At 39.1% G+C, this 26,976-nt stretch overlaps 1 protein-coding gene across 1 annotated transcript in view; it reads left to right on the top strand.

Moving 5' to 3' along the window:
• KIF26B (kinesin family member 26B) overlaps nt 1–26,976 on the top strand; it is a 298,248-nt gene that overhangs the window by 228,561 nt on the left and 42,711 nt on the right. The window contains exons 6-10 of the mRNA XM_074925552.1: nt 6,656–6,862; nt 8,424–8,517; nt 10,793–11,055; nt 13,946–14,129; nt 18,784–18,943. Of these exons, the coding sequence (XP_074781653.1) occupies nt 6,656–6,862; nt 8,424–8,517; nt 10,793–11,055; nt 13,946–14,129; nt 18,784–18,943 (908 nt within the window). The remainder of the gene's footprint in view (nt 1–6,655; nt 6,863–8,423; nt 8,518–10,792; nt 11,056–13,945; nt 14,130–18,783; nt 18,944–26,976) is intronic.

Genomic DNA, 26,976 nt, shown 5'->3' on the forward strand with positions numbered 1-26,976 from the left:
AAGACTGTAAGAGAAACCTTTGTGAAAATAGAGAAGACAATGAGGCCTGTTTATTCATGCTTCCTGACCAGTTTACACTGGCATAATTTACCGAGTTTGTCTTTTTTTTTATTTTTATTTTTTATTTTCCCCAGATGTGAACAGGAGACTTCCATTAAAGCAGTGTCCACTCATGCAGTTCTGTATTTGTCTCATTCTGGCTCAGTCTGTTTATCTTGACCTCCTAGATTTCATGTTAGCATGACCAGTTAATTGTCTCATGATCTGTAAGAAAGATCCTTCAAAATGTTTAACAGTTTCCATGTTCTCTGTGCACTATAGAAAGGCTTCTATCTTTATATATCCATTCTGCAAAAGCATGTATTTTCATGAGCATTTGGGATGCCATAGATTTTCTTGTGCTGTAGTATTTTGTGGCTGGCTACAGCAAAAATGCATGCCTGCCATCATTATTTACAACTGTAACAGTGAGAAATTACAAAACCCACTCTTCATTAACCTCCAATAAGGCTGTTCCTGCAGCCAGTGATTGCCATTACATTGATGGAGTGCTAATACAGCTCAGTAGCCCCGGCTGGCCTGTCTCGCCTGTGACTGCACCGCAGCTCCTGCCTCCCACCACTACCCACCACACGTCCATCAGAAGCTGCTCAAATGATTGATGAGAAAAGCAGCTCATAAAGGCAAGCACAGTGCCCAAAGCAACAGCTGTCTAGCCCTGTCCCTGCAGTAATTAGATAAATGAACCCCAAACAAAATCTTACAGGCAAGAGTAGAAGGAAGTGATAATATGCCCAATGTCAAGCTCTGATTGCCTGTGTTGCCTCATTCCAGCCTCTGTAGTTATTTGTGTTTGATACAGATCCGAAACAGTTCACCTCTCCCAACTTCCATGCTCATTTCACTGCCGGTCCTCCAGACAGACCCCTGTGGGCACAGGAGACATAGGAGTGTCAATGGCTGGGGCTGGACTCTCTTTTCTTTTTTTTTTTTTTTTTCCTATGGCACCAGTTCTATTTTCAGAGCGTGCTCAACCTTTGTCCCTCTCCACAGAGTAAGAACATAACAAAAAGTCCATGGCAGGTCACAAATTGAGTTTAGCTGCGGAAAATCCTGCAATTAGCAATTTCCCTCTTCAAGAAATAGTTGATGTGTATATAGGGATGGACTAGATAAAAAGGAGAAAGGAAAGGTACATGGTTCTGGCAGCTGAAATCGTAATAGAGCTCATTAAACGGTCTGTGCTTATTTTTGCAGTACAGAAGCATAGTGATATTACAGCAATTCCCCTGTATCTTCTTCCCATGATACTACTGAGTGGTACCCATGAAAGAACTCTTTAGTGCCAATAATTACCATTTATAGAGAAATCTATGAAAAAATGTGTATATATATATTTTATAAATATTCAGAAAATATGTATGATTTTTTTAAAAAGTAGTGTATGCAATTTAAATATACACATATGTGTAAAATAACTATATATATATATATATATACACAAAAAACCCAAAGAAACCCTGTTGAGGGAACCTAAACAGTAGAATTCTGATTCTGCTTTCATTTGTGGCATTGCACATTGGGAGTTATGTTGTGGAATGCAATGACTGTAGAATGCGTTCCAGAACAGAACAAACCTTTGTAAGCGGGAAGTGAAATCCAGAGAAGTAAACAGCGGTCCTGTTGGATTTAATAGTTGTCAAATGAAATCCTGTGCACTCAGGAGAAAACTCATTAAAAAATGTTTCTAGCTTGAGCAGAATTACGAGGTGAAGTTATATGTTAGGTACAATAATTATGCAGAGCAAGTGACCTTTTCTTTTATTCTCTCTCTCTACTCTTAAACTAGGGTGGTTCTTGCTGAGTTCAGCCAGATTTGCATGAGTGTGAAATTAGATCAGAATTAGGCCCAGGTTGTTTGTTTTACCAATAGTGCATGTCTCAAGAGACTGCTTTCATGTTTCCCTGTAGAAGCAGTCAGAGGTGCGTCTAAGGCTGAGCGCTGCCAAGACCTGATCACTGGGATTCAAATAAGAATTTCTGGCAGACTGAGTAGTCCCATTAATCGCAAGTGGTATCTCTTAAACCCTTCAATTACAAGAGATTAGTGGGAAACTGTAGCGCTGGACTAAAGGAGTAATGACACATAGGAAGTGAAGCAGAAAACCTGCTTTCTTCTTTTTAAGGAGAAGTTCAATTTACAGTTTATTTAAATATAGATTGCAAGCATAAAGTGTTAGAGTTCTTAAACTTCACTGTTCAGTTAGTTTCAAATTAACTGTACTGTATTTCTGCCTTCCCCAGAGCAGCACTGTGATCTTCAGCCTGTCTGTTCCTTAAATTGAACTGAAGTCTTTTAAGTCCATTAAGTTCCTGTGCTATCCCCATAGCTGGGTGAGTTACGTTCACCTGTCCTTGTGCTGCCTGCTCCATGGCATGGATTGCTGAGGCCAGCACAGACTCTGAGCCTCTCCACATTACCCCCAGCTATAAGTTGCATGAAGGACTGAAATGGTAGAGCATGAGGTTGTGGTCTCCCATTGTTTCTACTGCTGTAGCTTAGTTGATTTACTCTTGTCATAACCACTATTGGGAAATGCTTTGCACGAATCCTTGGGTTTAGGTTACATGCATAATAATGTTTAATAATGGAGTGCCTACCTGTTGGCAACTGCCAGTCCTTTGAGGCCCGGTAATGAATGAGTGTATCAGTATGCCTTGCAGTGAAATAAGCTGTGCCTCAGTCCATTGTACAGGTGGAGAGCGTGAAACAGAGATTGCATCACTAGTTCACAATCATACTGCATCTGAGGCACAGCTGTAAGGAAGGGTCCTAGCTCCCCAATCTCAGCCTGATTCGCAGATCGCAGAGCCTGCCTGTCTCCTAAGAAGATGCATCATATGTTTCAAAATCTATTTTGATCTGCCTGGCTTACTGTGTTGCAGTTATGTATGCAGTTCTGAATCGCAATAAGTGTTTCTCAGGACTGAAGTTTGCCTGTATCTTGCCTGCTTGTTGTTTTTTTGCTGTAGTCACAGCTCCCATGGCATACAGTGGACATGTATTTTGCACAGCCAGGATTTAATTGTCTTGTCAATGTAATGTAAGTCAGGAGTAATTTGAAAGAGTTGCACTGGTATGAAACTGGCTTGGAAGAATATTCTAGGATCTACAAATTACCAGATGAGTTCAGATAATCTATTGCTACTACTTGTGTTCAGTGCCCGTCACACTCATGTGCCCATCTTTATTTTTGCTAGCATGTGATTTTTGCTGAAGACTGTCACACAGAGTTGTGTGTGCTACTGTATTTGGGCCAGGGACTATGCTGCCCAGGATAAGCATTTTGATGCTTACAGCAAAAAAGAATAATTTTAGACAGCCTCCAGTGTAGGCACCTACATCTCAGGTAACTATTTAAGATGCCTGTGGTGGTACAGAGAAAGAAAGAAGCATTTGTGGAGGGCAGCTCATCTTATCTGGAAGGCAGGTCTATAAAACAGACCACATGAATTAAGTGCTAGAAGTGCCTGTTTCTCTCTATTGTCTACAAAGAGGTCAGACAACTGGCTTGGATGGAGACAGCTCCTGCAGGCTGGTCTAAATGGAGGTGAGAGAAATTACCCATGATAAGGTGCACAGACATCCTCATGCCAGCTGCAAACAAACTAGCTTCAGAGCAAGAAGTGGCCCAGCTATCCAGATACCCACATGCAATCAATATGATATTCCTCTGCCCTAACACACATGAACATGGTCTTTTCCAACCTAAATGATTCTATGATTCTGTGTAGGTGTGACACTTAGGGACATGGTTTAGTGGTGGACTGGGCAGTATCGGGTTAATGGTTGGACTCAATGATCTTATGGGTCTTTTATAACCTAAGTGATTCTATGATTCTGTGAACCATTAAGACTCAAAACAAAAATCCCCAATGCACAGGAGATACAAAGGTTCATGGCAATAGCAGTATTATTCTTGAGAAATATCTGTATTTGCCAGAGTTAAAGAGCCAAATGGTAAGAAACTGTATGCTGTTTGACAACTCCTAGGACTTCTGAGTTGGGCTCTCTTTTATATAGAATCATAGAATACCAGGTTGGAAGGGATCTCAAGGATCATCTGGTCCAACCTTCCTTGGCAAAAGTACAGTCTAGACCAAATGGCCCAGCACCCTGTCCAGCTGAAAAAAGTGTCCTATGTTGGGGAATCCACCACTTCCCTGGGGAGATTATTCCAGTGGCTGATTGTTCTCATTGTGAAAAACTTTCCTCCTTTTATAATGGTTCATTCAGTTTATCTGATGCTAGTAAATTTTTGGATATGTTAAATTAGTCTTTTACTCCAGGGAAAGAGACACCTGATCCCTCAGTTTCCTGTTGGAAATTAGGAGGATTTGCAGTATTACTTCAGTAAGAAGTGGCAGGAATTAATCTGATTTTTTGTGAACAGGTTTAGATCAGGACCCAAGCCATTGATACTACACTGTAACTAAACTGGTGTAGCTGAAGTTAAAACTGAATGCCCATAGAGTTTGAGGCCAGAAAGAACTCTTAGGCTGCCTGTATGTGAAGGGTTGTTAAATTTCATGCAGTAATCATTCTCCAAAAGCCAAAGAAACTTAGCCTCAGGGTATTCGGTTAACTCTCCTTGACACACAAGGATCAAGGATCTGGAGGACATGGATTCATAGCAGCCAGAAATACACATAAACTTATAGGGAAATAGTTTTCTAAAGCAGAGCAAGTATTTTATTTAGAGTAGTTGAAGAATAGCATTTATTTTGGTTTCCAGCAGATCAGTCTAATGCTCTTGATACTGGCATCTATTTAAAAATGTGGGACACAGTATAAAAAGCCAAAGGCATCCAAAGTTGCAAATAGGAAAACAGATCAAGACTGATACTGCTCTTTGTTTTCTTGCTCCTCTAGATTCACAGTGTTGTACTCCTTCCCTGCTAACTTGACTAGTGCCTCCCTTCTGATCTGCCAGAGACCCAGGGCTGGAATAAACATTCAGGCCTTGTCCAGTTCATGTGGGCTGACCAGGGGTGTTGGCTGTCTTTGTCTCAGCAGAAATCAGCTCTGCTTAGGGTTGGGTTGAGAAGAATGCATTTGGAAAAATATTGGAAACGGCTTTTTTCAGTTAGAGGTTAGGTTTCATAAGCAGCTCAGCTGAGCAGTTGAGAAGAGAACCCATTCACACCCAAGTAGTGTTTTTCTTCTTTCCCTCAACTGATTATGTAAAACCAAAATCATGTGCACAGATTTGTGACCATTTCACCATCTACTGACAACTTTTTTTCCCAGGTTAAAATACAGGGAGTCAAATTACTTTTACTCACAGTCATACAAAGAACACATCAGAAAAATACTGAATAATCCCAATTAATTGCTGGTCTCATTCCATTTTATTCAAAGGAGTTGTGTCAAAAATGAATTTGCCGAGATTTTACTTCTCAAAGCAGCTGATTTATTTCCATGTGATATCAGTTTAGGCCAGCATGATATGAGATCTATGTACAAAGAGCACTAGTCTCAGTTGAGGCCAACAAGAGCTGCAGCCTTGTCTAACTTTTAGGACTACAACCTCCTCCCAGGGTACTTCTGCCATTTCAACAACAGATGTGCTCCCACCGTGCACTGAGGTGACCCTTTGTGGTCACTGCATGCCAACTGTTAGGTGGGTTTGATGCAGGTGACATACAATTAAAGAGCATTAAGATAGAAGTTCTGTCTGTTTGGTGTGAAAGTCAGTCTGCTCTAGGACAAAGTGCATGTAGGTGTGGCTAGAGCTGGCAGAGAGGTGATGTTTGCCCTATAAAGTTCAGGAACTTATGTGTCTGCAGGTGGTGAATTTATAGGGAGAACCAAAGCCAGATGGATTTTCATCAGTTTTACTTACATCTAAATTCCTTACCAACTGTGTTAAGGATGCAGTATAACCTCATTAAATCCCTGAAGATGTATTTTTGTCTTAGAAATAATGTCTTATTATGTAGCCATTTAATGACTTGTGAGCTAACATGTTTTAACAAATCTTTTATCGCTTATTACATTCCACTCCCCTGACGATAATTTGAAAATCTGACCATTAAAACAAGGTTCTTTTCACAACTCTTTGATGATGACACTTAGAACTGAGCACTTCATCTTTTCGCATTTGGCTCAGAATCGGAAAGGTGTAAATTACAGATCTGATTTTATACGCTTTTATTGATCAGACTGCTTCGTAGAAACCACAGCAGTTCTCATAGTTTAACAGTCTAGATTACCTTTCAACTTTCTTAATTGGGGCACTGGGGTACAGTTAATTTTCAATTTATATGGAGAGTAAGACAAGGTGATGTAATACCTCATCACTGTACTTGAGTAACATCGACACTAAAATACCAAGATGTACTTCCTAATTCTAAATACATAAGTTGCTTGTTGAAGTAGATGGAGATGAGTTCTGGCTTTATTCACTGTGTATTTTAGGCCAAATTCTGCCTATAATAATTCCTGTGTCTTTACTGACTTCCACTGAGACACTAGCTACATCAAGCAAGTATGATTTGGTTGAGTGTAATTGGAATGTTGATTCAGCATACCAGTCTAGAGCATCCAACAGACTAATCAAATGAAGTCATCTTTTTGTGTGTTTGCTGACAGGTCAAAGTCATGGTGCGCATTTCTTCCACACTTGCCAGAGACACGTCTGAGTCCAGCTCTTTCTTAAAAGTTGACCCTCGTAAGAAGCAAATCACGTTGTATGATCCATTGGCCTGTGGAGGTCAGAATGCTTTCCAGAAAAGGGGCAACCAGGTTCCACCCAAGATGTTTGCTTTTGATGCAGTTTTCCCCCAAGATGCATCACAGGTAGGCAATGTATGATCAGAATAATCTAAACAATAGCATGCACCAGAGCCAAATTTGTTTCTGCTGCAACAGTGGTACTTTCAGCAGTGTTAGGCTGGGGCTGAATTTGGTCCACCAATGTTGTCAATAATGAAATCAGTTTATTAGATTGTATCTTGATAATTGAGTGCTTTATTTTTTATTGTAAATAATTGCTCCAATAAATGAAATAAATAAGCTAAATGGTGCCTAGTAGGCAAATCCTCAATATCAACAAATTATTGTGTATTATAAAATCTTATGATTTGGTGTATACAGCTACCTGGTCAGAACTGCAGTTCTCTAATGCAGTCCTCTTCATTAAGAAGTCAAGGATTATTTATACTGTGTTCTATTGTGTAGTTTACTATAGGAGTATGGAGATTTTAGTCCACAAAAATCCCCTTTATTCATATGTATATATTCAGATTTCTTATTTTTATTAGACTTCTTTTGTTTGATGAATATGTTACCCAAATGTCATGAGGAGACCAGTAGAAGAGTAAAGTAACACTACAAAGTATAATTATCTAAGGCTGTTTACTCATAAACTAAACAGAGCTAGGACACACGGCCAGCTAAAGCACTGTCATATGATGGTATCATTAGGTCAATCCCTGAACTAGTTCTGGTCCAGGCAGCTAGCACCTCCCAGACTAATGCCTGGATGCAGTTCAAGGGTTGGACTGTGAAAAGGCCCTTTCTTGGCCTCTTACTATTATAGTAATTGACTAGAAATACCCATGAACAGGGTGAATTTCCATTATTTACTATCAAATGCGAAGTGCTTCACATAAAAGCCTGAATGGTGAATTCTGATTTAGTTTCACCCGCTATTGATAGACAGTTCCTGCAGAAGTGCTGTAGACCATTCAGCCTGCTTGAATCTTAAATCTAGGCATGCCCAGGGTAAATCTGTGTGTTGTACTTCTTAAAAATACTACTTCAGTCTTCAGGATGGAACCTACTTCTGCTAAAAGCTAAGAAGCTATTGCAGAGAAAAATTAAGAAATATCACCTAGCTAATATCAAAGAGGCTGTTTGTTCCCCTTATATTCCTACCCACCTGCTAGTGGAACTGAACTCAGTGCATAATTAGGCAAATAATGGAGTCTGTAAAAATTCCTCAGTATTTGATTGGTTTTTATTTAAAAATACATTTTTAAACTCCCCTCAATAGGCAGTTCTAACAAACCAACCACATCCCCTTTACAGTATGTGTATTTTGTTTAACTTTGTTTAACCCCACAAAGGATATTGATGCTTCAGCAAATGAAACTTACTTGACACAGAGAAAAATTCTTGCTTCATGTGCTTACACAAGTAATGTCATTCCCATCAACAGCATAGATCATGTGAATGAGACAAGCAGGATCAGACTTTTTGATGTTTCAACGTGCTATGTAGAGCACTGATGACATCATGGCCATTTTTCAGTGAAAATACTCTATTGATTTTCCTTATTATTGTTAATGGTTTTCTTTTCTTTTTTTTTTTTTTTCCTTTTTTTTTTTTTTTTTTTTCCCCCCCATACCTGTGACAGGCTGAAGTATGTGCTGGGACTGTGGCTGAGGTGATCCAGTCTGTGGTCAATGGGGCAGATGGCTGCGTGTTCTGCTTTGGCCATGCCAAGCTTGGTTGGTATTCTTAAATTTCCCTGCTCAAGCAGCAAAGTGAATATTTTTAACCCATGATTGCTAGTACATTAGATTAGGGAAAACAAACTTTCATTTGTCTGTGCATAGTAATTGTATTTGAAAGTGGTACCCTTTCATTTACAATGACCTTGTACTACACCTTCACCTCTCGCTTACACATCTATTCACTTTGCATATTGTCTAAACGTTGAACAACATGGTCTTTGAAACAGAAGTTATCTCTGAGTTGTTGCTTCATTTTGTCCCCTGAGTACTATAGCAATTTTTAGCACTGTCTTCAATTGTTAATGAATGACCCAACAGTGAATTGTTAATGATGATCCACCAGGGATCTGCAGTTTTACAAATGTGTTTGGTACTGGAGACTGTTTGCCAAAATACCACTTTTCTCAAGCTGTGTAAAGGCTGTGAGTATCCACTCAAGTACTTGGTGTTTGTGATGGCACTATTCAAGTTCTGTGACTGGGCACTCAAATAGTTTGAGCTATACTGTGTTCCCTGATTAAACAACTCCCTTGTTACTAACCTCTTCCTATTCTGTCTCCAGCAAATCCCATTCTAATAGTTACCTGAATGTTACCAATGGATCAAAACTTGCTCCTTGCAAATGCATCAACAGCATTTTCAAGTATTCATGAAAAGACAGTAAAAAGGAGAATCATCATCATTAAAAAACTATTCCTTTGGAATAACTGGATTTCAAGAGTAATCATATATTTTGATCATGCTTATCTAATACTATTTTGAAAATACCATCTCTTTAATGAAGAGGGTTGTATTGTATCTGTGCAATGGTCTTTATTCTTTACTGTCTCGAAGAAACACAGATGTGTATGTAAAACTTAAAAAGATCAGTTTTTCAAGCGATAAAGAAGATCAAGCTGTATCGGGCCATGATTATCTCAAATTATAGGCAACAAAAACTGGAGAATACTAAATGCTGTAGTGCCACCAGCTCTGGTACAATGAATGGAGCAGAGCCACTGGTCCAACTATCCACAAGGCCCCTCTAGGCCAGGCAGGAAACACATGCATACAAGTATTTTCTTCACTGATCTTTTTCCATGTAGATTCAATATGACAAATGAAACAAGGTAAAGAAGGCACAAGACCTTGCTTGAAAAAATGTATACCTTTATCATTAAAATTTAGGAGCTTTAGAAGACTTGTCTAAAAGCATTATATGTAGTGACACCTAAGATAGTGCGGGAGAGCTGAGCACGCACACGACCAATGTGATCAAGCAATGCCTGTTTATTACAACTAAGAAAGCCCTTTTATAATGTTCTTCCGCACACGTGAGTAACATGCAGTACAAGTCCTCAAGACTGGACAGTTAACTTAGCCCGCGCTTTAAACCTTCTTGTGACTGGATAAAAAGTGCCCCATCAGCCTTGCCAGGCTTCCTGCCTTGTGTAACTTCCTCTTCTGTCCCAACCCCTTCCGGGGGTTGTTTGTCTCGTCGAGTTTCTCCCCCCTCACTGAGGGTCACATCCTTATTGCATTCTTGCTCAGCTGAGGCTCTTATCAGTCTTGTTCTCACGCAGGATTGCTCACATGGCTATTCTTTCGCAGAAAGTCCTCTAGAATCCCAACAAGATAGTACTCTGTGTCTGTTCTTAATCCAGAGCTATAAGCTATATATAGCTGCAGAATCGAATAATAGCTAACCAGGAGAAGGCTTTGACCCAGATAAAATATTTCTTCTTGTGGACTCACTTATGCACCAAATTACCACATGTACCTGTGTTGATTTTTTTTCTGTGTGGTTACATCTTGGTCCTGGGACCAGGTTTATGTCAATCCCAACCCCAATGTATAAAGCATAATATAGTAAGCTTTGAAGTAAAATGATATTCAAGGAATACCAGTTACAGTATCTAAAGCAGGATTTTTAGAGACCATGGCACTCCTGCTCTGCTCATTTCCTGCCACTGTTCACCCACATCAGAGGCTGCAGTGTTGAGTAGTAGAGACCTGCAGCACCCTGCCTGGGGAATGGGCGATATTAGGGGAATGCATGAGGTAATGATTTTTGAAACCAGCTCAAGATTTAATCTGTCAGTTTTAAATGCTTTCTATTATCCATGTACTATTTGTCTGCCTACCTATCCTTTCTCCCTTGCTGACTGTCCTTATTGTAGCGAAGAAATTGTTTTCGTGAGGCTGTGTAGGATAATCTCTCTTGGCAGAAGGCTGTGAAGGTCCTGGGAGTGATGTTGTTATCTTTTCTCCATCCCCCCATTCCTGACAGGGAAGTCATACACCATGATTGGGAAGGATGATTCCATGCAAAACCTCGGCATAATCCCTTGTGCCATCTCCTGGCTCTTCAAGTTGATTAATGAACGCAAAGAGAAGACAGGAGCCCGCTTCTCAGTCCGAATTTCTGCAGTGGAAGTGTGGGGAAAAGAAGAAAATCTGAGAGACCTGTTGTCCGAAGTGGCTACAGGTAGCCTGCAAGATGGCCAGTCCCCAGGTGTCTACCTTTGTGAAGACCCCATTTGTGGCATGCAGGTGAATCCAAGATTCATTTTACACTGAAGCAAGCAATATGCCTTTTTTTTTTTTTTTTTTTTTTTTAGCTATTGGGATGGTTCAAATTCAAGAACTACCCAGAGCATAAAGTTTAGAGACTTGAAAGTGTTTACTTTAAAACATGCAAGAACTTTATGACCTGCAGCTGCAGGGCCATCTGCTCTCCTGGCCTAAATATTTGTACCTCTGGTATAACTGATGTTGAGCAGGGCTTGTGAAAACATTCAGTGCAAACAAAAATGCACCAATTCTTAAAAAAAAAAAAAGAAAAAAAGTGTGATCTTTCTTCTGTAAAACAGCAAGCTAAAATATTTACAGTACTGCACAAATAGCTGGAGTCCATTAATATGGCTGTTTATCTCTTTGTAAACTACTTTATTTATAGCACTTGCATTAGCAGTGTTGCAGGAAGCATTAATCGCTACTTATTAATTGCTGCCAAGAAATAAATTCCTGAGCTGGGCAAGCCAAGAATAACTCAAAGTCTTCTCAGGTTTGGAGGTTTAGCAAAAATAAGTAACTCCCTCATGTATTTCCTGGGTAACCACTGTAAAGTCTCAGCAGTCCCATTTTTTTGTCCCCTCTTGGTTTAAGGGGAGAAAAAGGCCTGTTCTTCCATTTTTCTGTCTGTAAGAGAGTAAATCTGATTTTTGTGTGAGTAGATGAAGAGGGAACAAACCAGCATGCTGGAGTTTGAATACATTCTTTCAACTTTAAAGGCAAAGGCTGCTTCCATTGAGAACCTGCAGTGCACTGCCTATCCAAGGATGGGGAATGGAGGGAGGAGGGAACAGATGTACAGGGTCATGTACCCTATTTCCAGCTTTAAGCATCTAGAAATCATGATTCACATCCACAAAAGTCATGAATCATGAGATTTTAAAGAACCAGTAATAAATTTTGTGTTTTATCTCTTTGTGGTTTAAGCCTTCTAGAAATACTTATATATTCCATTGTTTTCCATTCTAACCAAGGACTACAAAATTGCATCTTCATTTTAAATAACAAAATAACAATCTCATTCTCAGTTGACTCCTGGCTTTAGTGCTTTATGAAATATTTAGAGTATTACAGGAGGTCTCACTCTCTGGTATCCAGTTATGGGTGCAGTCTGGTAAATATAAGATGGGAGTCTTGAGTCTTCACATTTCCCAGTGGGGGTGGTAGATGGGCCAGTTAAGATCTGAATTAGCATACATATGTTACATATGTTACACAACTGTGTAACAACTAGTCTCTCCTTAGATCTTAATTCTTTACTAAGGTATTTAAGCACATCAGCGGTATTAATAAATACCCCATTATTGTTGCTTATTTTCATACAGATACAGGCAGAACAGCTGTATACAAAATTATTTTAGATCAGTGAAGAAAAGGTAGCTCCATGTGACATCTATGTATCTCTGCAGTGTGAAATATTGAATTAAATTGCAAGAAAAAAAGCCTTTTTATGTGTGTTTACAAGCCATAGCGACGCTGTGGAGTCATGTGTCCTATACCTGAATTCTCAAAATCCTCAGATGAAGGGAGGATATTATATTATAGCCATACAGATATGCAAAATCAGCAGTGTGTATAGCAAATGAATAATCAGCATATGTCACACTGTCTGTCATTGGGCCTTTCCAAGTATGCACATTTTCTTGTTGCTTACATTAGTGAAATCAGCCCACAGACTGGCCTGCCTTCTGCTTGCCTTGTTAACTACTCCCTGTTCCCCTCCCTATTTCTGGAGAGAGCTTAGCCTTCAACTGTGTCACCCCGTCCCTTACACTGCCTCGGCTTTATCCCTTCTCAGGCTGATTAATGGTCACGAAGACAAGACAGGAACACTGTCTTCTTTAGGAGAACATAACTTCTAGCTGTATTACATGGCAGGGGAACAAACCCTGAGAATGGGAGTTCCTTGCTGGTTTTATGCCAAACAAAACAAGTCTATTCTATGGGCTGTGGGCCAGCAATGCGTACTGCCAAAACTAATGCCATCAGATTGCACAGTCACGTGTCCCTTCCTCAGACAAACTAATCTTAGGTGACATGAAGCATGCATGCATTCCTAATGTTGTGGGGGGTTAATAATAATCTGCCCTCCTATGCTGTCTATAACTTTGGAGAGATAAGAGCAGGCTGCTGACTGAGATTGAGTTCCAGCAAATGTGAATGTATGTACATTACCTGCCTTGTTCTATTTAATGGATTGCCCTGGCTCATGAGCAGGTGCATAAGCTTCTGGTATAAAGGGTCAAGAAAAACATTGCTCTGCTGTGCTGTTCCCCACATGCTATGGGGCTGAACACAAGCTCCATCCTGTTATTTCCCAGATTTATCAGTGGACTGCTCCCTTCTAACACTTTCTGAAGGCTAACATGTAGTCCTGCCCCTACTAGTCTCCACCAGCTATTGAGTGTGGGATCAACAATTTGTTTTCCACTGGTTTTGTTTCTACTTCCAACCATCAGAAGGACGCAGTGATTGTCAGAGCTAACAATGCAGGGGAAAAAAGGCAGGAAAAACAGTGCATAATTAATAAGCATAAATAGCTTAAAATTCTGGGAAAGTGAAGGATCAAATTTATGCATCTGTCCAGCCCCAACAGTTTCCAGTTGCTGGGGTTTATGTATAACAACTGCCACCAGAGGTACCCCAAGTTAGAACCCTCAAAAGCCTGGATTCAGTTGTGGGGCTCCTGAAGGGCATATGGTATTGCCACTGCCAGTATCAGGAGAGTCTCATTCCATCAGGCACCTCCTCCTTTTCTCTGCTGTCCCAAGCCAGCATGTCCACAGTGTGTGTTAACTGTGGGAAGTTGTCTGGCAGTGTTGACTTCTGTGGAGGTTTCTAGGTCATTTCTCCCTTGTGTTAACTGCAGCTTCAGAATCAGAGTGAGCTCCGCGCCCCTACGGCAGAGAAGGCTGCCTTCTTCCTTGACGCCGCCATTGCCTCACGTCGCAGCAGCCAGCGGGACTGCGACGAGGAGGATCACCGGAACTCCCACATGCTCTTCACTCTGCACATCTACCAGTACCGCATGGAGAAGAGCGGCAAAGGAGGAAGTAAGCTGTCCCCTTGCTCCCTTCTGTCTCCTTCAAGTCTGCCTGGAAACTGCCTTTAAACAGGCCTTTAAACAATATTCTTTAGTGGTGAAAATCAGCAAAGTTCTCCATTCAGCATGAGGTGGGGCCGTTCATACCAGCAGTCTGTCCACTTGCCTGGTAAAGACCCACCCAAGGCCGTTAAAGGCCACTGGGGATTATTATCATCACTTGTCAGTTTAGTTGCTCTTGTGGAGACACTGACAGTCCTCAGCACTGTGCAGGCCTCTGTATCTAAAAAAAAAAAAAAGTGCTTTTCAAATTGACTTTAATACTGTGGTGATGGGAATTCCTTGCCACCCTGAAGTTAGCTGTTCCTCTTCAGCACCTAAATAAGGCAGTGTGTGTGGAAGCTGATGTGGGCAATCCATAAACTGTACCTTTTCTTGAAGATACATGATATTTTACTTGCTGGCCCAAATACATGTGCACAAAGGACTCTTGTGGTTCTTTGTAAAGGCTTTGGGCTTTTCAGATCGGCTTCCTCCCTCTCTTTGCCATAGGTGCTTTCACTGGCTGTGTCTTACCTTCCATCTCCCACTTCTAAATGAGGAAAAGATGCTTCCATGTCTTATTTTTAAGTTTCTATAATGTTCAAAGGTTTCATTTGACTTGCACCATTTGTATTTATTTATTATATTTATCCCCTGTTTCAACTCTCTCAAACTGTTTATAACTGGAGATACACAGAGGGGTTTTTTTTTAGTAAGTTCAGTGATAAAAAATTTGTATGATATAAGAAGCACCCCCACTGAAAAAGAAAACCTTCACGTTAAAATTATTTTTTTTTAAATAAACAGTTTTTACAGGGAAAAATATTTGTTTAAAAGACACCAGAGACCTCTGCTTTTTTAAATTTGTGGACTTAAGCAATTCTGCAGAAATAGCGTATTTCCTGGCTCTGCATAGGTTAGTTGTAATAAGGAAGAGATTGCAAACTATGATGTGTAGTGAGTGAACACCACTGTAGTGTTAATGTCTAATGTTTGAATGCAGAAAATTTACATTGACAGTACTTATAAGAGAGAAAAACAGAAAATTGCTCTAAATGGAGATGCAGTTTGCATGTGTTTAAGTAATAAACCCTGTGGAACTGGCAGGCAGAAACCTCAATTAACTAAAGGTTTATTAATTAACCACCCTCTGAATGTTCAAACGGACTGGTTCATAGGAATAAAGATATCTGATTTTGAGGGAATTATTATAACAATTATTTAATTCTCCATGCTTTTGACTGCACGCAAGTACATGTGCAGACAGTCCTTTTCTACTATTTTCAACTGCAACAATAAAAGGGAAAAAAAATATTTTCCTGTGGCTATAATGAGTCATTTTCAAAAAAGAAGACATGATCCTGTTAGATTATAATGTGGCATGCTTTGCCCACTGCCTTTAGTTATATCTTTGTCTTGTGGCCATACCACCTCCTGTCTTCAAGTTCCCATATTTGAGTGGCCTCACAAGCCAGGCAGGGTCAGATCTCACTGATAATTGAACAAGGGGGGAATTCCAGCTGCTCAGAAAGGGCGCCTAGTGATTATCACTGTCTTCTGCTGTAATGAAGGACTTTTCAGAAAAAAAACATGAAGATAGTAGAGATATATAGATTCCAGTAACTGGATTAAAAAAGGATAGGAAAAAGGAAAAAAAAAAGAAACCCAGCTTCCAAAGGATAAGAGGTTAAAGGGCTGGCTAACATATGATTATGGTAAAAAATGACTGTTAGAATAATGCTTTGGTACTGTACTTACCTCCTTGTTAGATTCATTACCAGGAATGTCATGAAGCAGGCTTAGCACCATTGAAATAAATGGCATTGTGGCAGAACTGGCACAGTCATTTTTCAGTTGTTAGCTCTGAAAAGTTTCTGTGGCCATAGACAAAAACAAGTGTTAGGATGTTCCACTTCTTTTCTTTATAGTTGCCAGGCACATTAGCAGAGAACTTGCCTAAGAAATAACTTCATTTTCAGATCAAGCAAGTGGATCTGCCATCCTAAAAATATTTTGACTTGTAAATTAAATAAGAAGGAAAGGTCTGGTAATTTCTCTTATTCTGGATTTCTTCAGCCTGTGTAGTAGTAGTATGTGTGGAAACAACATGACTGAAATTTTGAAGGGGTAGTGATTTCTTTCATTTCCTTTTGTTTTCCCAATGTCCAGTAATCTTATCAACAGAAATATTTATTATATATAATATAATTCAGTAAAGTCACCTGCAGTCATTTGCAGTAGCAACTAAACATATTTCTTTGTTTTTTCTGAGGAAATCATTGGGAGATACTCCAAAAAGGTGATTTCAGCCTTCTGAGGGTAGCAGTCTTAGGGGTCTCAGGGACTTAGACTAGAAGTCTAAGAGTTTTAAGGACTCTTAGAGGAGAGGCAAAGGTCTATGAGCAGTTCAGAGGAGGTAAAGGTGCAGCTACCTGGAGGGTTCCTCAGGGAAGCCTGACTTTCCACAGTGAGTGCAGGAGCCCATAGTGCATGTGGACACTTACCCGTGAGAAATATCCCACCACCGAGAGCACAGTGGCGAAACTTCCATGGACAGATTTAATGGGTTGTGGTATAATCTGGGGATTTACAACGTTTTGAATGTCTAGCCACAAACATTGGTTTTAATCAGACATTTATCCTTTTCTTCTGTTTGGTGATACTCAGCGTGACTTAACCAATATTGCAGTATAATTTAATACATGGAAGTCCTGGTTGCCTAATACCTGATGCAGCTGAAGCACTACAGGATTTAAAAGAAGCAGAAGTTACTGTATTTTAACAATTTTTGACAGAGATGCTGGCTACATTTTTGAAATATTATTCTCAAGTTCCATAGCATAAACCCCTTTCACATAAAAAGTCTTCCCTCATCTTTCTTCTTCTCTCTTTCTTCTTTCTCTCTTCTTTTTTTCTGTTTTTCTTTTCTTTTAGTATGTTCTCTTCTTTCTCTTTATTCATGTTTCTTTTTCTTTTATCATAAAAATCTACTTGTAGTTTTAGTGTTATTCATTTTATTTAGCTAGCACCTACAGCTGAAACAGAATTATAGAATTATATATGATACATTCTACAGACATGTTTTCTATTTTAATAGGAAGTTTTGTGTCATGCAAGATACCAGGCAGTATCAATAAGCAGTGAGCCCTGTGTTTTGCAGTGCTTGCAAAATGATATATCTCTCATTTTTTCAGTGTAGGTTAACATGTTTTAAATTAGAGCTATTAGTTTTATATACTTTTAGTAGCTGTATGTTTTCTATATTTATACACATTTTTCATAGTAGACATCTGAAAAATTATATGGTTGTGTATCACCTTTTTGTCAATAGGTAGAAGTTTTACAAGTGTCGTCTTCACATATCTACGTAAACTTATTTCCTTTTACCTCCCATGGTACTTACATACCTGTATGTCCCACAGGTCCCAGAGCTACTGAATGTAGGGTCATTAAAAAATCATGCTTGTGGTTGATAAGACATTTCAAAATCTATGAAATATATCTGTAAGCTTCTTTTCTAGGGTCCCTATCAGGTAGTTTCTCCCATTTCCATCTTTGTGAATTGGTCTCCCCCACCGCTCATACTTTTTTTTACCAGATGCATAAGTTGAGGTACTGTGTCAAAATGGCTGTGAATTTATTTTCATAGAGATAAATTCAGATATGAAAGTATTTCCACTCCTGTTTAAGTTATGTTTGTGTCCTTAAATAGTGTTCTTAACTTTTCAGTTAGGATCCTAGAAATAAAACTGCCTTTTCCTACAGATTCCTTCTGAAATATCTCTTGAGAATAAGGAGAAATGGTCAAAGATCAGATGCAAAAAAACACAGCTAGGAAATTGTCTTGAGATAATAGAGACTTAGAAACCCTTCTCTATAGTCTACATAGTCTCCATCCTGGGTTCCTAAGGAACCAAAAGTTTTTAAAGAGAGAAAATGTCTTTTAATCTTGGTGTTTCAATAGTAGCATATTTTCACTTTAAATGCAGTGTGTTGATAGAGTAAACAAGAAAAAAAACTCAGAGATCCACCACCAGTTTTACAGAAGCCATTTTCAGAACAGAGCAGCTTGTCCACAATCCATTACCCGTGGCATCGCAAAACTTCTCTTACCCAACTGATAATGTGAAAGTATAGACTTAAAGGAAAGTTGAATGTCCCACAGATGCCACAGGTTCTTCTGAAGATCCAGGATTCAAGATAAGAAAGATAAGAGAAGCTACCACAGGATAACTGCTCACCAAGCAGCAATTCCCAGCCTGTAGTTTTCTGGACAGAGGATCTGTAATGACAGAGACAAAACCAGAGCCAACTCAGGTACAGGCTAATAGAGATGTATTTAAAAAAAGCCCAGACCACAACGGTGACTCCCACAGAGTTAAACCTGCAGGAGTGGGAGGAAAGCCTTGGCAATTTTTAAGCAAGTCCAGAGTGGACAGCAATATACAGCAATAAAGGCCGACAGTGAGTTAACAGGACCCATACAGTCTGTTGCTGCTAACATGAATCAGAAAAGGTTTCTGGATTGTTTCCTCTTTGCAAGTTGTGGCAAGTCTTTTGCTTTCCTGGGAGGTTGCTTTTGGAGGCACATGCTAACTGTTTGCTTTCTTTGTTTTCGGCAGTGTCTGGAGGTCGCAGCCGCTTGCACCTTATTGACCTGGGTAGCTGTGTGAAAGTGCTCAGCAAAAACCGGGAGGGAAGTTCTGGCCTCTGTCTCTCATTGTCAGCACTGGGCAATGTCATCCTCGCCCTTGTCAATGGAAGCAAACACATCCCGTACAAGTAAGTGGTATCCTATGTTACACCTAATGAGAGGCTGCTTGCAAGCAGTTTGCTTGTCCGGGCCTGGGGCAGACAAGGGGTGTGCAGGGAGAGTCTGATGGGGTCAGTGCAGCCCTCCTGAGGTACAGCAAAATCTGCCTAAGGTTCGGTGACACCTGGTCTAACCTTACATCTGGTAGCTACGCTGTATTTAACATTTAGGTTTGAAAGGAAGAAGCCTGCTGAAATAGGACCCAGGTGTCTTAAAGATCTTAAGGTTTGAATTTCAGCACATTAGGATTTTGTTTTCTAGTATTGTTCAAAGATTTTTTTTGATATTTCAAAGCATCTGAGAGCCAGTTTCATATTTACTTCACGGAGACAAAGGTTGCTGCTGTAATGCAGCACTATAGAGAAAATTATTTTGCTGTCCATTGTGTGGAATTTATTTTCCTGAAAATTTATGTCACAATGAGCATGCATTTTTGTCATGAGATTCCTTCTGCGATCCAAGGTTACTTTGCATTTTATTTTTTTATGGGTTGAATCTCAGTGTCAGCCTTCCACTTACAAAAACAAAGCAGTCCCTATTTGTCACACTCGACAAGTAGCCTTTGCTACTGCAGGTAGCTTCTGGGAAATTAGAGGAATTGCTCACCTAGTGTGTATGTTTTGTACTCATTTCTCTTGAGTGTTTCTCACCCCATTTGCCATGTGCATGGGTCTGAAAGCAAATTTGGATTCATTAACCAACCCGGACAGTTTTACAGCCTTCCTACTGAGAAGTTTCTGATTTTGTGGACAGTATTGCTTTTCTCTAGCTTAAAGCCTAGGGAGTAGCAACTAGCATCACAGGAATGGCTTACTGTAGCATCTTGTAATTGAAGTACTAATGAATGTCACTATTCATGAAGGACATTTATATGAGATCTGGAGTTAGGAACAACAGGATGACATGAAAATTGAACGAAGTCATTCACAGAGCATATTTCAGTCCATACTTTTTACCCTTTTAATCATGTTAAAGGTTACAAACATGATTATTTTTTCATGCTAATGAAATATTGCAAGGTATTGACAAGTTTTGCTTCTTTGGTTTTGTCTTAATTTTGAAAAATAAAGATTAATTTAGTTATAATTTTAGTTTTCTTCTAACATTTATTTTCCAAAATTATTTGGCAGTCCAGGCTTAAAACGTGATCTCTTGAAAGTCTCATGTTCCTGGAATTCAGTCAGACTGAAATTCAGTTAAGGGCCAATTAAATATGTACATATAAACGTTCATGAAATGTTTTATGGATCAAACACCTAGTTGTAGTGTGAAAATAGCTTGAACTCTGCACTTCATAAACTAGTTCAAACTATGCTTATCCGAAACCTGTCTTACTTCCTGTCAGTTTTTATGGACTGAAGGGAAGGCAAACTGTAGGAATAGAAAAATGATGTTGATGATGCTCCCTAGGCTAGAACTAAACATACAAGGAATAGTTACCAAATACAACAGCTGTCTTTCCTAGCAATGCCTGACTGGGAGAAAAAATGTGACCAAACATGTCTTCTACTTGCTGAGCTACCAGTCCTTCTGTGATTCCTAGCTGTTGCACTTCTGAGTTTACACAGCCAGAGGTGCCAGCACACTTCCACATCAATGATTCTGTATTGCTGAAAGAAGATAAAAGCTCTCTTCAGGCCAGCATCTCCTCTTGAATTCACTTCTATAAGAGCAAATAGTATAGAGTATAAATATAGAGAAGTGGTTTGTCATCTGTAGATCACAGGCAATGTCTCTGTTTCTAAGGAGGACTTTTAAAATGTAATTTGAAAAACATATTGGGATATTTTGGAGCAAATTTTGTCTGCTTTTTGCTGACAGGAGTGCAGAAAGCATTTTTTCCCAAATGAGATCTATTAAAGAGCAATGGAAATGAGTCCTAGTGGCTGGGTGAGCACAAACAGTATTTGCTCAGTCATCTGGCAGTACAGGTGTGTACTGCTCCTTGTGGAGAAGAGAGGAAGGAGGGGAGGGTGTGTGTGCTGCATTGTAGAGGAGGCTGAGCATCCCAGAGACTGTTGTGATATGTGTTCAGTAGCATCTCTTGTTTAGAGCAGTGGCTAGCCTATATAACTGACATAATTTCCTTTTCTGTAGGGGTGTTCTCTTTCATTGTTAAGGATGAAACTGAAATTTTGTTAACTGCCTTTTTTGAATGGGACCAAAGGAAAACTATGGAAGTGTTTTCTTATGTGACATCACTGCACGTTGTGTGTGTGGTCTCAGCAAATTTCCATAGAGCAGCAGACAAAATAGAGTATCTTTTCTTTATCTGAGCTATTAAACAGCCATTAAGTATTTTATGGCAGCCTGTCAGTAGGCACTGCATGGCTTCCTGGGAGCCTGGAAACTCACAATTTCATAAACATCAGGTTTTCTCTTGCTGCAGAAATTTAGTTCTCTAAACTCTGAGAGGCTGCAGGCTCTTAAATTCCCTTCAGTGTTGTATCCAGCTTTATCTCCGCAGGTAGTAGTTGTAGGGAAAGGCTTGTTCAGATTCATAGCTAGTATAAGCAGATGCTACTGCATTGCCTTCAGTGGACTGTGTATTTATGCCAGGGATGAATTTGCCTCTCTGCCTGCAGTCTCTATGAAAAACACATGCTGCAGTTCAGCACATTGTGCATTTTTTTTTTCTTATCTATAAGGCTAAGCCTTGGAAGCCTTTAAATTGGAATCTTTATCCATTGGGAACACACACACGCACCCCCCCCACCCCCCCCCATTTTGGGAATGGTAACAGACTGACACTAGTTTTAGGAGGAACTTGTCTCCTAAAGTTGCAAGAAAGCAATGTAGAAATCCTCGACATCAAACAATACTGCTTGATATGATTTGGGATCTTGTCCAGTTAAATTCTACATGGGTCTGAAGAATGGCAAAGAATCCCTATCATGGACAACTGCATGCAGCTAATGAGTGAATAGGCTGTGATTTCTGGGAGTTTGTATCTTTCATATATGTACTTATAATCTCTCTCTGGTATCTCAGTGGGCTATCTCTTTGTCACTGCTAATGTCCAGACCTATTTTGAACCTTACTAAGCACATCATTCTGTCATGGCATGAACCAGTGGGTTCTTCCAGCTCAGTATGTTATAAAAATAGAATTTTTAATCTGATTTAAATATATTATAAATAAATTTAAATCAGATTAAAATAGATAATAGATAATATTTTATATTATATATTTTTATATATAATATAAATGCATATAATATATATAAATGTAATATAAATATATAAAAATGTAATATAATATATATATTATAAATGTAATATAAATATATACATTTAATGTCACCAGTTTCTTTTGCTCTTGAGTTACGAGCAAATCCCTCAACAGGCTGGGCGAGAATTATTTTCTCTGCAGGAATGTCAAACATCTTCATAAAAATTAGAAAGGGAATACTTGCAAGCCCAAGAAAGAGCAAGGGAGTCAGTCAGCTCCTGCCCTGACCAAGTTTGACAGGGCTCAGATCTGCTACAGGAGGAGGGTTTTGCTAAGCTGCAGTAATTGTTAGTGCCATTTTATTTTTTTAAGAGCATTTCAGCTTTACATTAGTGCTATATTATCTTCCTCTGATTTTCAAGATGAATATGTTTTAAATCCTCAAATGAATACCCATTTGCACAAACTCCAGATACTGGTTTATATAGCTCACTATTCAAAAATTACTCCAGTTGCTAGGCAACAGGGGTGGTGATAATTCATGGTAACGCTGTTTTGGAAATAATCATTTTTATACATTTTAATGACTATGAGAATGTAAGAAAACTGTTTAGAAAAGTACAAGGCTGTATTAATTTATCTTTCAGAATTTTGTTGCTTGTTTTATTTAATAGGCTTTTCTCTTAATGTGCTATCCCAATGTGTTAGTGTTTCTGGAGGCATCCTATATTTTGAACTACATGCTTATGCTTATCCAAGGAGGGAATCTTGTCTGTAAAATAGATGGGCGTGAGTCAAAAGCATGTATTTTATTCTTGGCACTTCTGCTTCTCCGTCATATGGTTGCAATTCCTCCCAGATCTTACATGCTAGTATTTTTTTTTTTAATCCAATCTGCAGAAAATAAAATTATATTAAGTGACTGGTGCAAGGTTGTATAAGATGCTTAGTGGCAGAGCCACCATGTTTTAAGATCTAATCTGATGCTTAACCATGGGCTAATCCATTCTTTCTTTCTGCATGACCTTTGGAAAATACTTTATTTATGCATTTGTTTATTTATTCCCATTTATAAATCTGAGCTAGAAGAAATTCAAGTAGGACTTTGCAAAGGGCATTCAGTCTTGGTAAAAAGCACTACTTATGTTTTAACCATTTCTAGGTCTCTGTTACCTTATTTTTTCACTTTTTTTTAGAGTTAAGGACTCACATAGATGGCCAAGGGTAGACTATTATTGCTTTTAAGTGAAATGGAGAAAAGCGAGTGTTGGCTTATAGTATGTGGTGTAAAAGATGAGACTAAAGAATATGCTCTACATCAGATATTTTCTTTAAAATGTAATTTAATTATTGGAGTAAGAATGAAAATGAGGTTTGGATGGATCCACTAATTCAGATTCTTTTCTAGGTTAAATGGGTGTATTTATCTACAGTTGTTTTTCTGTGTAAAAAAAAAAGTGTGTGAAGAGAACTGGGATCCCAGGTATCTTTTGTTTATACTTCTTGCCTTTGCATTTATAGCATGAGTTAGATTCTTTTTCTCAGAAGAAATGTCAGTGAAAACTTTTCAGGAAAAGATAAGAAAAGCTAAAAACCAGTTCACAATACAGTTCTTGTACAATAATTAGTATTACTATTGGAGATTTTATCCTTATTTATGATCTTTACTAAGTCTTAGATTTTTGGGATTCACACATTCATGTCTGCTTACCAGGCCCAAGAATTTAATGCTGAAATGCCTAATGAGCAACCTGTTTAATTGTTACTTCATCAGCACCTAAATGGAAACTTTTTTTTTTTAATTGAGAGATTTCAGCCATTTTGCTTTCCACTGCTACATCTACTAGTCTTATGTTCCTTGCTTTTTCTTCTTCTCAATGAGAACATGGAACAAAGACCACAGAAACCCTCATAAAAAAATCTGGTTCTGCCTCTGGAATCTCCAGTCTTTCTGTGTTAATTTAGTATTGAATATATTAGAAGTGGATGAAGAACTGTTTTGCTGTTTTACCTGTGGAAATGTGAAAGCAGAAGAAGGAGAAATAAAGAATGAAAATAAGGACATGAGTGACAGCTGAAACAGAATCTGGGAAATGGCCCAGAATGAATGGGAGAGCTCTGAGAGACACTGAGATAACATGGAGAGGAGACAACAATCCACAGAGAAGAACTGGAAAGCAAAAGATAAAAACAGATGAGTCCATTCAAAAAGAGAAATAAGCCTAAGAAATATCCCTGAATGATCCAATTGTAGGCGAGCGGTCAATAGAGATTTTGTTGAATGTGAAATAGTTTCTAATTAGCTATGAAAAACACGAGCTGCTCAGGAACAAAGGAATTTTTCCATGATGTTGGCAGCCAGGTCGTACGGATCAGAGCCTTGGCTAACAGACACTGAAGCCACTGGAGCAATGCCATACTACACCAGCTGAGGACCTGGCCTTAGGTGCATGCTCTTTGACACTAGCCAGAGTACTTTGGCAACATGGAAGAGCAGTGCAGTTGCCAGCAAGAGGTAAGCACTGAAACACTGACAGTGTGGATGTAATGAGGACTTGAAGCATCTGGCAATTATTTTCACCTTTGGGGTTTTTCTGTAGCTGACCATTTTACTAGGTTGAATTCTGACAATTTTCTTCTTTATTCCAGAGAACTACATAAAATAGATGGAATCAGGGATGCACAGTCTGTGAATGTAGGAAAACTTGCATTTTATTAGAGTAATTTAATCTGCAACTCAGGAGCATGAGGATAACAGATTTTGCATGCTCCAGCAATCGCTGTTGTAGTGTTCATCAACAATGCACTTTATTGTAGGACAGTTTGTACAGCTGATAGTGCAGATTTGAGCTTTATCTGCATATGTCTTACAGTACTGTGTTTCATCATCAAGTTAATGAGAGATAGTAGACAAAATCCTCAAGGAAAGCTTCAGCAGAGCTGCCATTCCCCCCAGCTTTGCGTTTTCAACTCAGTCCTGCTAGACTGGCAATGTGATAATTATTGGAGCAGAGGTGTCTGCATGTGTGTGTAGTGGATGTAAGCTGCTGTGTTGCATTCACTGATCCCGATCCTGTTACATCAGTTTTAGAAAGCACCTCAAGTACACATGGCTCCATTCTGCACAGGTGTTCAAGTGGGAAGAATCAGGCCTGATGAGCTATCTCTTTCAATAGTCTTTGAACCACTTTGAACCACTTTACAAACACTGTAACAAGCAAATAATGATGGACTGCAAAATTAAATGAGAAGGGAAGTGCTTGTGGTTTATAGTCAGATTTAATAGCAATTACTAATTGCATTTAAATAGCCATTCCTATCAGCAGCAGATAGCTGCATCATGGAAGGACACTACTTTGGTCATGGGCCAGCACAGACATGACTGGTAATGAACAATCAATCCAGAAGCATGCAGTTATGCCTGAAATATAACTTGAGTGGGACCCAAATAGGCTGTTGTGGTGATTATCATATACAGAGGAATCTGTACTTAATTAATTAAAATGCCATTTTGAACCTTCAGTCAGAGTATCCAGCAGTTTATTCTCACCTGTTTCACCACTGGTTCAGGCTCATTTGAACATTAATACATTTTCTCTTGTGAAAATGTGGTGATAATTCATTTCATGTGTAACTGAACCATTTTTAAATAGTCATATTCTTGGAATAACTAGCTCTTGTGCAATGCAGCAAATGTTCAAAAAGCATGTAGTAGTATTTATTAACCTTCCTTCACATTTTTGGTTATCTCCAATTTCTCGAATAGTTGCATATGGATATGATCTGTGAAATTAACTTCCATTTCCCTACTAATCCTTCTTTCCCTGCACAAAACTGGTGTGACTCAGGGCAAGAGAGCAGAGACATCCCACTGCAGATGACCAAAGAAAATAGCTTTTCTTTGTATAGTGCCAGTATGTGGCCCCTTGTGGGTAGTTGGGCATCTCATTGCTAAGAAGAGGTTACAGTCTGGAGAAAATTTAAAAGAGAAGCAATAAGAATTCTGAATGCTCTAAGATGAAAGGGTTACTCACCTGGAAAAACACTGAACAGAAATAAAGCTTCATAGCTGGCAGGGAAAAGGAGACCTCTGAGAGGGGAGATGACAGCTGTTCTGTAGTATTTCAAGGATGTGAATACATATAGGAGGAGAGAATTGTGGCACAATGTTTTCTTATCCTTAAGTAATGAGACAGAGGAATACGAACTTGAAAGCATGCTAACAGTGATTCCTGTTAGTCAGTGGAATAACCTCCCAAGAGCTGAAGCGAACACTTCATTGGTAGGGTGATTTAAAAGCAAAATAAACATGTAACTAACAACATTAATTAAGAGTTATATAATAAACAGTTCCAGATTGCTTAGGGGTTAGGCTTATGTCATTTCAGTGCAGAGTCCTGGAGTCAAATTTTTAACCATTTTGAAGAGCTGTACTTCCATTTTGATAATTTATCTTCATCCTTGTTTGGAAGGTGTTTGCACATAGCAGGCAGTTATACAAATAAACAGTAAACATGTTCTAGTGTGTCTGCTAGACTCTCCTCTGCTTTTAGGAGTCTGAAAACTGCAGCCAGCTGACTTGTCACACTTCCATGGCATCAAAGAAATCCAGAAAGTCTCAGTGCTGTCTTTATCGAGACTCTGCCCTTGCAGGGATATGGGATGTCCAGTCCATTTCTGTGCCAGATGATTTAACTCAGTTAACTGCCTTTCTTCCTTCTTCATTTAGTTACACGTTTTTTTTAGGGTCTCTTTGAGTTACAAAATCAAGTTCTCCCAGTGCTTGATCCAAAACTCAGTGTAAGTCAATGAAATCTTTTTATTGGGTTTT

The sequence above is a fragment of the Athene noctua genome, chromosome 1, assembly GCF_965140245.1.
Source record: "Athene noctua chromosome 1, bAthNoc1.hap1.1, whole genome shotgun sequence".
In the NCBI taxonomy this organism is placed as follows: Eukaryota; Metazoa; Chordata; class Aves; order Strigiformes; family Strigidae; genus Athene; species Athene noctua.